At 42.0% G+C, this 13,032-nt stretch overlaps 1 protein-coding gene across 5 annotated transcripts in view; it reads right to left on the bottom strand.

Annotated features, from left to right (window-relative positions):
* Positions 1-13,032, bottom strand: part of Pibf1 (progesterone immunomodulatory binding factor 1) — a 166,810-nt gene that overhangs the window by 14,990 nt on the left and 138,788 nt on the right. Inside the window, exon 17 of one of the 5 annotated variants that reach the window (XM_035452100.1) lies at positions 5,173-5,233. The exons of the other annotated variants lie outside the window; for them this stretch is intronic. Within the exon in view, the coding sequence (XP_035307991.1) occupies positions 5,201-5,233 (33 nt within the window). The 3' untranslated portion in view covers positions 5,173-5,200. The remainder of the gene's footprint in view (positions 1-5,172; positions 5,234-13,032) is intronic. 5 annotated transcript variants of the gene reach the window in all.

The raw sequence follows: 13,032 nt of genomic DNA, 5'->3' as shown, positions 1-13,032 counted from the left end.
CCAATAAATTGCTCGAAGCTGTAAACTCTGCAAAGACGTTGGCAAGGGGACACATAGATAGCATTTCTAGATGAAAATAGCTGACGAGTATAATGCAAACTATGTGCTCCCCTGCAGTACAAGGAAGTGCTTTTATATACGAGGAACAACACGCCAGGACCAACAGGCCAGACAATTCTGTACATCTTTGGCCCTAGGTTATACAAGGTAGAAACCAACCTGGCTTTAAGTCAAGAACATAGTTTGTCAAGAACATAGTTTGCATACATTTCATTTAAACAGGCTTTTTTTTTTTTTTTTGGAGACAGGATTTCTCTGCGCAGTCCTGGCTGTCCTTGAACTCACTCTGTAGACTAGGCTGGTCTTGAACTCAGACATCCAACTGTCTCTGCCTCCTGAGTGCTCAGATTAAAGGGGCGCACCATCACCACCAGCCAGCTAGAGATATTTTAAATTATATTACTTATTATTTAGCTGTTTTTCTTTTTCTTTTCTTTCTTTCTTTCTTTTTTTTTTTTTTTGTAAAAGGGTCTTTGTAGATAACCCTAGAGGATCTCAAACTCACAGTATCACCCAGGCTAGTTTTGAACTTGTGGTAGTCATTCTGCCTCAGCTTCAGTATCCCAAATGCTGGGATTATACTTGTGAACTGCCATGGTGGTACATGCCTTTAGTCCCAGCACCTAGGAGTCCAAGGCTAGCCTGGTCTACATTGTGAGATCTAGGACAGCCAGGGCTACCCAGTGAGACCCAGTCTCAAACTCAAAACAAAACCAAATCAAACAAAAACCAAGACCAACCACCCAACAAGCAAGCAAGCAAACAAAATGAAAAATGAAAATCAGGTCAGTAAGGTGGCTCAGTGGGTAAAGCCACTTGCTGCCAAGCCCAAGGGCCTGACTTTGATTTCCGGGACCCACATAGTAGGAGGAGATAACCAGCTTCCACCCCCACCTCCACAGGGTCACTGTGGTATCCGCCCCCTTCTCCACACAAAATCCATGAACGCAAAATTCAAAAACAATTAGAAGGGGGTGGAGAGATGGCTCAAAGGTTAAGAATGGCAGCTACTCTTCTGGAGGACCCAGGCTCAATTCACAGCACCCACGTGGTGGCTCATAAACATCTGTATCTCCAGTTCAGGGGATCCAACTCTTCTCTTCTGGCCTCCATGGGCACCAGGTACAGAGACCTAAATGCAGGCCAGGCACCCATACACATAAAAAAAAAAATAAAATGGCCGGGCGTTGGTGGCGCACAACTTTAATCCCAGCACTCGGGAGGCAGAGGCAGGCGGATCTCTGTGAGTTCGAGGACAACCTGGTCTCCAGAGCGAGTGCCAGGACAGCCTCCAAAGCTACACAGAGAAACCCTGTCTCAAAAAACCAAAAATAAATAAATAAATAAATAAATCAAAAAATTTAAAAGAAAGTGAGGGAAATACAAGATTGGCAATCCCGTGGGGGTTTTTTAAAATTATTATGAGAGGACCCAGTCCATTAGGGGTGGTGCCACCCAGGGGTTGTATAAAAATGCGGGTCCAGCAATGCAAGAAGCAGGCATCTTCCATTCTCTGCGTTCAGTTCCTGCCTCCAGATTTCTGCTCTGACATCCCTGGATGCTGGAGTGCGACCTGAGAGTTGTAAGCCAAAAAAACAAACCCTTTCCTCCCCAACTTGCTTGTGGCGATAGTGGTTTACTCCAGCAGTAGCGACTAGTGTGGCATACCGAATTCTCTTTTCACTACTTCTACAATAGTCATCATTTTCTCGATTATTTACCAACTGATTTACTCATTTATTGTGTGCATGATCTGGTGTGTTGGTTCTTGCCTTTCACCTAGAGACAGGTGTCTTTGCATGTGCCAGGCTAGCCAGCCTGCAAGTTTCTGGAGAGTTTCCCATCTCGACTCCCATCTTACAGAAAGAACACTGGGATGACAGAATTTACACAGGTTCTGAGGCTTTGACTATGGTCCTTATGCTAGAGCAACACATGTTTACCCCCTGAGTCCCTAGCCTCTCCCACCCTCTTTTTTTTTTTTTTTTTCCAAGACAGAATTTCACATCATAGCCATACTGGCTTGCCATTCATTGTATAGTTCAGGCTGGCCAGGAACTTGTGGAAATTCTCCTGCTTTAGACTCTCAAATGTGAAGTCCTCAAGGCCAGTTTTCAATACGGGGTTTTTCAGAAGCTTTACTGAAACAGATTTAATATGCTGCACAATTCTTTTATTTAAAGTGTTCAGCAGTTTTTGTTACATAGAAATCCCTCAGCTTGCAATGGTTGGGCGTAGGGTTTTTCAACTCCACAGCGGTGTGTAAGTGATAAGACTCTGGGTACACTACGTTCAATCCTTAACCTGCTATGTGGCATAGCCTCTTCCTTCCTTCTCTCCACCACCACCTTCACCTCCCTCCCCCACTCTCTGTAGACAAGGCTAGCCTCGAATTTACAATCCTCTTGCCACTGCTGCCTCATGAGGGTTGGGATTATAACAAGCAGCAGCATGTCTGGTGACAGGCACCATATCCTTTAGTGATAATGGACACTGGCTGCGAGCTGCAACTCTTGTCTGGCTATGTAGCTGGTCTACATGATTCGTATTCCTCAGGCCCAATGTATTGTCAGTCATGTGTTCTCATGCAGAAGACTCATAGGCATTCTGTTTTGCACTTTCAGTACAATATTCAACTAATTACCAGAGGGGCCAGTGAGATGGCTCAGTGGGTAATGGTGCTTGCCATGGAGCTTAACAACCCAAGTTCAATCCTGGGACCCACACGGTGGAAGAGAGAACTGACTCCCATAAACTGTCCTACACATACACCCCTCACGAGATAATCAATACTTTAATATAGTATAACCTTTATGTTTGATACTTTAGCAAAGAACTACTGATTTTTTTTTTTGAGTTAATCTTGTATTCCACCACTTTGCTGAAGGTGTTTATCAGCTGTAGGAGTTCCTTGATAGAGTTTTTTGGGTCATTTATGTAAACTATCATATCATCTGCAAATAGTGAGAGTTTGACTTCTTCCAATTTGTATCCCCTTGATCTCCTTGAGTTGTCTTACTGCTCTAGCAAGAACTTCAAGTGCAATACTTAATAGATATGGAGAGTGGACAGCCTAGTCTTGTTCCTGATTTTAGAGGAATCAAAAAGTTTCTCTCCATTTAGTTTGATGTTGGCTTGTTGTAAATTGCCTCAATTATGTTTAGGTATGTTCCTGTTATCCCTGATCTTTCCAAGGGGTGCTGGATTTTTGTCGAAGGCTTTTTCAGCATTTAGAGAGACAATCATGTAGTTTTTTGTTTATATGGTGGATTACACTAGCAGATTGCCATATGTTGAACCAACCCTGTATTTCTGGGATGAAGCCCACTTGACCGTGGTGGATAATTCTGATGTGTTTTGGATTCGGTTTGCCAGTATTTTATTGAGTATTTTTGCATCAATGCTCATGATGGAGATTGGTCTGTAATTTTCTTAGTTGTGTTCTTTGTGTGGTTTGGGTACCCAGGTAATTGTAGCCTTGTAAAAAGTTTGGCAATGACCATTCTGTTTCTATTGTGTGGAACACTTTGAGAAGTATTGGTATTAGCTCTTTGAATTTCTGGTAGAATTCTGCACTGAAACCGTCTGGCCCTGGGCATTTTTTGGTTGGGAGACTTTTGATGACTATTTCTATTTCACTAGGGGTTATAGGTCTATTTAAATTACTTATCTTTTCTTGACTTAATTTTAGTATGTGATAGCTGTCCAGAAAATTATCCATTTCCTTCAAATTTTCCAATTTTGTGAGTACAGGTTTTCAAAGTATGACCTGATAATTCTCTGGATTTCTTCAGTGTCCACTGTTATGTCCCTCTTTTCTTTTTTCTTTTTGTTTTTTTTTGAGACAGGGTTTCTCTGTGTAGCTTTGGAGTCTATCCTAGCACTCGCTCTGGAGACTAGGCTGGCCTCAAACTCACAGAGATCCGCCTGCCTCTGCCTCCCGAGTGCTGGGATTAAAGGAGTGCGCCACCAATGCCCGGCTATGTCCCTCTTTTCTTTTCTGATTTTGTTAACTTGGATATTCTCTCTCTGCCTTTTGAGTAGTTTGGATACAGGTTTGTCTATCGTGTTGATTTTCTCATAGAACTCTTTGTTTCATTGATTCTTTGTATTGTTTTGTTTCTACTTTATTGATTTTAGCCCTCAATTTGATTATCTCCTGGTGTCTACTCCTCCTCCTGGTGAGTTTTCATTTTTGTTCTAGAGCTTTCAGGTGTGCTGTTAAGTCACTAGTATGACTATTCTCCAGTTTCTTCATGTGGGCATTTAGCACTATGAACTTTCCTCTTAGTACTGCTTTCAAAGTGTCCCATAAGTTTGGATATGTTGTGTATTCATTTTCATTGAATTCAAGGAAGTCTTTCATTTCTTTATTTCTTACTTGACCCAGGAGTGATGTAATTGAACATTGTTCAATTTCCATGAGTTTGTAGACTTTCTGCAATTTGTGTTGTTGGTTGTTGTTGAATTCTAACCTTAAACCATGGTGATCTGAGAGGGGGTTATTGCTTTTTTTTTTTTTTTTTTTTTTGTATCTGTTGAGATTTGCTTTGTTGCCGAGTATGTGGTCAATTTTAGAGAAGGCTTCATGGGGTGCTGAAAAGAAGGTATATTTTTTTGTGTTTGGATGGAATGTTCTATAGATGCTTGTTAAACCCAATTGAATTTTTTTTTTTTTTTAATTTGATTGCTGGCTAGGCATGGTGACATATTCCTTGATCCAAGTATTTACGAAGTGGAGACAGGAGACTAGGAATTCAAGGTTATTCCTGGCTCCAGAGCTATGTGCCACCTGCTTTGCATGTGCAAGTCCCTGGGTTCCCCATCCTGCCCAGGTAAAATTTAAAGTTTTTTTAATTTCAGGCTGGGTGTGCACACCTTTAATCCTAGCACTCGGGAGGCAAGGGCAGGTGGATGTCTGAATTTGAGGCCAGTCTGGTCTGCAGGGTGGGTTCCAGGAGAGCTGGGGCTATATAATAAAGGCGTTTATCATATTCTAAGAGCTCAGTAAGAATTTAAATTACAAAAAGAAACAATGGGCAAAATAGCTTTTATATAGCAAACTCAGGAAAAAACAAATAAACAAAAAACATCAGCCTGCTGTCTACATACTTGATCTCATTTGTGGGCCAGCTTCATGTTACCACTCCCTGGGCCTCAGCAGTAGATGTGACTGAAGGTGGAAGAGACAGGGGTTAGCATTCACTGGATTTACGATGTGCCAGGCTTCGTGTTGTCTATTATAGAAAATTTAATTTTGTCCATTATATAAAAAGTAGATACAATTTTAGGTTGTAAAACAAGGACTAGTAGGCTGAAGAGGTAAAGCAGCGTCCAAATGCAGGTCTATCTTGGTTCAAAGTGTCTATTATGTATACAATATTACTGATGCCTTTTGATACACAATATCAGGCTGGAAAGGTAGGTTCAAGTTATTTAATCCAGACCCATACACAATTAAAATATTCCCTCTACACACACTGTTTACATGTATTGAGCTATCAAACTGTAGTCCACAAATATGGACAATTATTATGAGTCAGAAAATACAAAGGACTTTTCCTCTGACCATATGGTCACTAGTTCAGGCTTGAAAAAGAAAGAAATATCAATTTAGCTTTTCTCTGAGCTGCTAAAACCACCCCAAATCACCCCACCCCACCTGACCTGCCAACAAAACCAAAACAAAGTCAAACATGGAAGGCAACCCCAGCTTTGGATGAGCCACTTCCTTTGAACTGCTTGTTGTTCTTTGTATCTTATCTTTTCTAAACACCCAGTCCATTTGTCTTAGGAGAGAGCAGGAATGTTTGTTTAATCATCTTGTTTTCTTTTTATTTATTTATTTATTTATTTATTTATTTATTTTATTTTCCAACTTTTTTATTTGGATTAGAAACAGGATTGTTTTACATGACAATCCCAGTTCCCTTCTCCCTCCCGTCCTCCCCTACCACCCCCCCCCAACTAAAACCCTATCTATCACATATCCTTTCTGCTCCCCCTGGATGGTGAGGCCTTCCATAGGGTGTCATCAGTGTCTATTGTATCCTTTGGGATAGGGCCTAGGCCCACCCCCGTGTGTCTTGGCTCAGGGAGTATTCCTCCACATGGAATGGGCTCCCAAAGTCCACACCTATGCCAGGGATAAGTACTGAACTTCTACAGGAGGTCCCGTAGATAGACAAACCGTTATCGTCTTGTTTTCTTTAGATCATCTCCTAGTACTATGTCTCAGCCCCTCCTTATCCTAATGTTTTTGAGATGACAGAATGATGTGTGGTGCTATACTCTGTACACGACTGACAGCTCATTGAGAATTCCAGTGTTCAGTTGAGTGACTGGGATGTCGTCATAGCCTTTGGGACATAACAAAGCAGAAACTAAGTTTCTAGAGCCTGGGTGATCTTAGGGTCACTTTCATCGGAGATGGTGGTAGAGGATGCTAAAACGACCGCACTGAAGTCTGAAGATAGTGAAGTATGGTGATACTGAGGTAAGGAAACACTGAAGTGTGGCCACACTGAACTAAGAACAGATAATACTGAAGTAAGAACAGATAGACGTATGTATAAAAGTGTGGACACACCAAAGTATAAATATACCGAACAGTTGACAAGCTGGTGTGAACCCACCAAACCATGGGTACACTGAACAAGTATGGACATACCAAAGTGAGAAAACACACACTGAAGTATGAAAACCCTGAACATGAATGAACACACTGAAGTCGCTTCCGATAAAATCTGCCACCATTACTGACTTTGCTTGGTCTGTCCTCTAAACATGATTCACTTACTTTGCTCTCTACTTTCTGGCCGTTATTATTTTGGCATAACCTAATAGATGAATAGATTTTTTTCCCCCTCTGTGATTCACAATCAGTATCAGCTTTAGATTTTAAACTCGATTCTCCATTGTGAGTACTATATTTCAGAATATAGCTTAGTTTGGGGCATATACTGCCTCTGAGCTGTTCCAAACATTCCATTCTTCTCTTAGTCTTAGCTTCTTGATATGTGAATAACAAGATCAATGACCTGTTAAGTTTATATCAAAATATCACAAATATGGTTAATTCTGACCATAACCTAACATCACTGTTAGTATTTTCTTTTGCCTACCACATACCTAAAGAGACTTGAGTTTATGTGTGTAGTGTGTGCATGTGTCTTTACATCCTAGAATTCTTTGATTTATCATAAGCTAGTATTATTCTAAGAGAGTCATAAAAAGAGGGTTAAAAGTGATAGCAAGACATTATTTATTCTCGTCTTGTTAACAAAGAGCAGGGATGAGAAAATGGCTTAGTGTGTAGAAGTGTTTGCTATGCAAACCTGACAACCTGTGTTTAATTTCCACAACCCATGTGGAAAGGCCTGATGTAGTAGTACACACCTGTAAACCCAGCAGCCCTATGGCAAGATGGAGGCACATCTGGAAGCACTGCCATGAAGCCAGGGGGCCAGGCAGCCTGCAGTACACAGTGCAGCAGAAACAAGACAACTAGAGGGCCAGGCAGCCTGCAGTACACAGTGCAGCAGAAACAAGACAACTAGGGGGCCAGGCAGCCTGCAGTACACAGTGCAGCAGAAACAAGACAACTAGGGGGCCAGGCAGCCTGCAGTACACAGTGCAGCAGAAATCAGACAGCTAGGGGGCCAGGCAGCCTGCAGTACACAGTGCAGCAGAAATCAGACAGCTAGGGGGCCAGGCAGCCTGCAGTACACAGTGCAGCAGAAACAAGACAACTAGAGGGCCAGGCAGCCTGCAGGACACAGTGCAGCAGAAGCAGACAGCCAGGGGGCCAGGCAGCCTGCAGGACACAGTGCAGCAGAAGCAGACAGCCAGGGGGCCAGGCAGCCTGCAGGACACAGTGCAGCAGAAGCAGACAGCCAGGGGGCCAGGCAGCCTGCAGTACACAGTGCAGCAGAAGCAGACAGCCAGGGGGCCAGGGAGCCAGCAGTACACAGTGCAGCAGAAGCAGACAGCCAGGGGAAGGCAACAGTGACTCCAAAATTGTCTGCTGACTTCCATATACGCACATGTCATGTATGTCCTCTGCATCCCCCCACAAATCTTAAAAAATTCAGACAAGTATCTTATTATTTAAAGAAAACATTCAATAAATTCCTAAAATACAATGGGGAAAATACATATTTCATCCTTTAAAAACAAAAGACTCTCAGAAGTTGACAAGTCTCTACAACACATAATATGAACGTGTGACAGAAAAAGCCAAAAGGGTATTTATACACAGATAAAATATTTTTATGATGAGATATTTTATTGCTTCACACAAGACACAGAGCTTTATGTGAAGGAAAAAACAAAGATATTTAAACAATTTAAAAGGTGGTGTTGAAAGGAGAAAAGGCAGCAAAATCAGAGCAGAATAGTTCAGACTTCCTTCTACTAGGTTCTCTACAGTGTAAACATAATGGTCCCAAGGAAATGCAAGCGGCTGGGCATGCTGGCTTGTGACTTTAATCCCAGCACACTTAGGGTGAGGCAAGAGGATGCTAAAAAGTTTGGTGCCTGCCTGGAATACATAGTTAAGTCCTGTTACCAACAAACTCAAGATATGCAACTCAAATTCAAGGAGAATTAACTCCAAAGCACAGGAAGATGAGATTAAGTTGTTGTTCCTGCAAAATGTGCACAATCCCATTACACGGCTCTGGTGAGGCCTGAGTGCAAGGAATGAAGGCAAAGGGACTACAATGGGAAGACAGAAATATTAAACATATTCCACCAGGCCAGGCTGGCTGGCCAGTAAGTCCCAAGATTGACTGTGTCTGCGTCCTCAGTGCTTGGATTACAACATCTGCTACTGCTCCTTGCTTCCTATTGAATGCGAGAGACCTAATTCAGCCCTTCAAGCTTGGGGGTGGGGGCGCCAGCACTGTACCGATGGAGATATCCATAGCCCTAAATATCAAAGATTATTAGAAAAATATGCCTATTTTTTGGGGGGCATTAATCTTTAGTTAGGTAATTATTTTGCGTGGTAGGGACTGAAACCTAGGGCTTCATGCATACTAGGCAAGTACTTTGCCATGTGGTGCAAGGTTTAACTAACTAGCTTAGGCTGGCCTCGAACTCATTCTGCAATCCATGTAGGCCTTGAGCATGCAATCTTCTTGTCACTAGTCTGGAGCAGCTGGGGTTACAAGCCTGTGCCACAGCCATGAGCAAAAAGATTCATCCTCTTTTGAGTTTTAGAAGGAATAAGCAAAAGGCTTGTCTTTTAGCTGCCTCCTTTATCCCAGATAGACTTGGTTAGAAGCAATCTATAACTGTCCCTGAGTAGGATAGCTAGTTCAGTATCCTTGACTTGAAAGTATTTAAAATAGTATAGAAGAAGAACTTAGAACACTTCAAAATATATTTATCCCTCGAATGTCCTCAGTTATGAATTCACAAACATGCATCTGTATCTGGGCCTGCGGGTGTAGCTCAGCGCATGCACCCACCCTGCTCAGTCTCCTACCCGGGCCTTCGAGAAGCATGAAACAAGAAAAACAGCAGCAACAGAAAAACAAATAACCAGAGCAAAACACAACAAAATACAACCAAAGTAACCTTCCAGGCAAATAATAATACCGTATGCGTGTGTATTGTTTTCACTATAACAATTCTTTCCTTAATACTCATTTACATTTGAATTTTAATGTTTTGCATATGCTTTACCACTGACTTATTATTTAACTTGTAAAGAGCACCATCACTGTTGACTACAAAAGTATAAACCTGAAAAGCAATTACATTTTTATTTAAGGAAATATTTGCTTACCTACCCACCCCCACCCCAGTCACGTTGAGTGTAAAAAGTCACTGAATAGGTGTATAAGAAAACAAAATGTAAAAAGGTATTGTATTCTTAAGAAACTTTCCAAACAGTTAAGAATGAACCAAAAAGCATGACACACATATAGAAATATGCGATTTGTTGGAACCCTTCATGAAGTGGATTGCCTAAGGGGCACTTGGGATGTGAAATGCCCCTGAAATCTTCCGAGAAATCACAAAGAACATATGAGTTAGACTCCAGGAACATAAACATACCATCAAAGAATGATAATTACACCGTGACTTCACTTTTCAGAAAGCCGCCTAAGTGCAGGGTTGGTTTCCTTCTGCTAGGTGACACATACTGCCATAAGAAGTGGGTTATCTGGGCAAAGAAAGCAGTCCAGGTCTCAAGCGAGTGTGGCTTTGGACATCCTAGGGACTTAGTGAAGAGCCCTTGGTGAATTCAGGTTTAATACTAACTCAAGTGACCATGGAAGAGGAAACGGACAGCACACATGCTAGGTCATGGAAGCCAATGCCTCACACTCTGCAAATGCTGAGTATTCCTCAGAGGCTTGATAAGCGGGTGGAGGGGGGTGGGCTGCTGTTGCTACAGTTATCAGTCCTTGGGTTTTCTGAGTAGCTTTATGGTAGACAAACCTTCCAGACGTGACTTTCTATTGGCTGCTCACGGATAGGTCTTTGAAATTGTTTAGGATATGTCAGTCTGTATTTTTCCAGTTGAAACGGTACAGTACCAGTAATCAGAAATACAGTGTTGGAAGGGGAGGAAATGAGATACATATTAAATGCCAGTTTCTAAAACTATTTGATAGCTGGTAGTACAATTACTATTAAAAGACAGGAAAGAGGCATGGTTACGATATTCAAGTGGATGCTTACCATGTGCTAAACACTGCAGGAAGATAAAGACAGGAAGAGGAATGTGGCACCCTATTGGGCAAGACGGGAGCACAGCTGTGACTTGACTTTTATGTCTGTACTTGGACTTCTTCCTGTCACCAATTTATATTCCAATTTGGGGGGATAAAATATCTTTTAATTGTTTTTCTTTTGAGACAGGATTGTATCATGTAGCCTAGGCTAGCTTCAAACTTGAAATGCTCCCAAGTACAAGGAAGGTAGACTTGTGCCATCATGCCCAGCTAAGAGGCAAACTCTCTTTTCCTCTGGCCTCCACAGTCGTACCCCATCTCTTACTCACAGAGCTCAAGGTTTCCCATTTCCCCTCTCCTTTTCAGTTTCCACTGTTTATCTCATTTCCATTTGCCTTTTGGTGCTTGTGAAACTACTATAGCTGCTTATTTCATTCAAAGCACAGAGTCTCACTATGTAGCCCTGGGTAACCTGAAGCTTGCAATGTAGAGTGGGCTAGCCTCAAACTCACAGCAATCTGCCCATTCCTCCTCAGTACTAGCATTAAAGGCTTGTAAACCACTCTCAGTTTAAGAATACATTTTTTTTTTTTTAAAGACTGTCTTACCATTATAGCTTTGGCTGCCCTGGACTCCCTATGTAGGCCAGGCAGGCCTTGAACCCACAGAACTCTGCTTTCCAAGTACAGGGATTAAAGTGTGCCACGGGGCTGGAGAGATGGCTCAGTGGTTAAGAGCATTGAGTGCTCTTTCCAGAGGATCTGAGTTCAATTCCCAGGACCCAAATGGTGATTCTCACCTGACAGCCTTACTCAGCATACACACATGCAAAATACCAACACATTAAAAAAAAAAAAAAAGTTGTGTGCCACCATACCTAGCCCCTAAAGGATACTTTTTAACCTATGCTTGGCTTGATTTCTCTTAAAAAATGTATTATTTAAAAATGAATAAACATAATGAGTTTCGTATTGTAGCTTTCAATTACTTAATGAATATAAGTATGTACACCTCCATCACAGATATTTCCTGTTGTTTTGACACAGGTTTCACTATGTAGTCCAAGTTGGTCTTGAATTTGTTACCACCTTGCTAGGTCACCTATTTCTAAGTGTGTACCACCAAGCCCAATTATAAATTATTGTCTTTTGGTGGAGCTGGGATTCAACTCAGAGCCTCACAAATGCAAGGCATGAGCTTCCCACACTGATCTAAATGCCCAGCTAATGGATATATTTTAAAGCTATTTCTCAGTTTTAATGTTGATTATGTTAAATAACTACAGCTCCTCATGGACCTCAAAAAAAAAAAATTAACAATACAGAAGAAACCCAGAGATCAAGTCTTAAAAAACAAATGCTACTGTCATTCTAGTCCTTGGAATACTTGGGCAGGGGGAATGCTCCAAATTTGAGGCCAGCCTGAGCTAGCTACATAGTGAATGCAAGGCCAGCCTAAGCTATAGAATAAAAAGTTTTAAAATACCAAAAACGAACAACCCAATAGAGCCAATGCTGCAAAGCACTGCTTTGCCCCAGCTTATACATGCTTATTTAAGTCCTGTTTGTTTCCAAAGGATTATCTTTGGGAAAGCAGGCAGTCAGGACAATGCCAACAGGATAAGCTTACGGTGTGGGGAAAAAGAGGGAAAGGAGAGGGACCTGAAAAAGAAGTGACACTTTGGGCTACGGCCTCCTTTGGCCTGAGGATACCAAATTAGAATAGGAGGCAGTGTAGAAGACCAGTGTCCCTACATGTTTTCACAGGCCCGGTTGTAGCTTGGCTCATAGACTCATGAATCTTCTTTTCAAATCACTTTTTTTTTTCTTGTCCTGAGAGGTTAAGAGGTATGTATCGACAGCCTCCAAAAGCCACAGAGAAACCCTGTCTCAAAAAACAAAAAAACAAAACAAAACAAAAACAAAACAAAAAAGAAGAGGAGGTATGTATCACTTGCTTTTGTATTGGTTTGGCAGCTTTTTTTTTTTTTTTTTTACCGTCTTCTTTATTGTGGAGATGTTAATGGACTCGGGAGTCCTCCAAAGTTCATCATCCAGCCACTTCCCCTCCCCAGACAGGGCCTCTCTGTGCAGCCCTGGGTGTCTTCCATCTGCCTGCCTCTGCCTCCCGAGGGCTGGGACTAAAGGCGTGCTCCAGCCGCAGAGTATTAACACTGTGGTCTGGTGAGGTGCTCTGCTGTCATCCGCTGCTGCATGAGATTTTCTCTAACGCACACACATGTGGCGGCTGCTTCCACTAGCCCAGCTGCCTTATGGAAGGG

Source organism: Cricetulus griseus, assembly GCF_003668045.3.
Source record: "Cricetulus griseus strain 17A/GY chromosome 1 unlocalized genomic scaffold, alternate assembly CriGri-PICRH-1.0 chr1_1, whole genome shotgun sequence".
Classification (NCBI taxonomy): domain Eukaryota; kingdom Metazoa; phylum Chordata; class Mammalia; order Rodentia; family Cricetidae; genus Cricetulus; species Cricetulus griseus.
The sequence above is the reverse complement of the archived record's forward strand: the minus strand, read 5'-3'. Positions and strand labels throughout refer to the sequence as shown.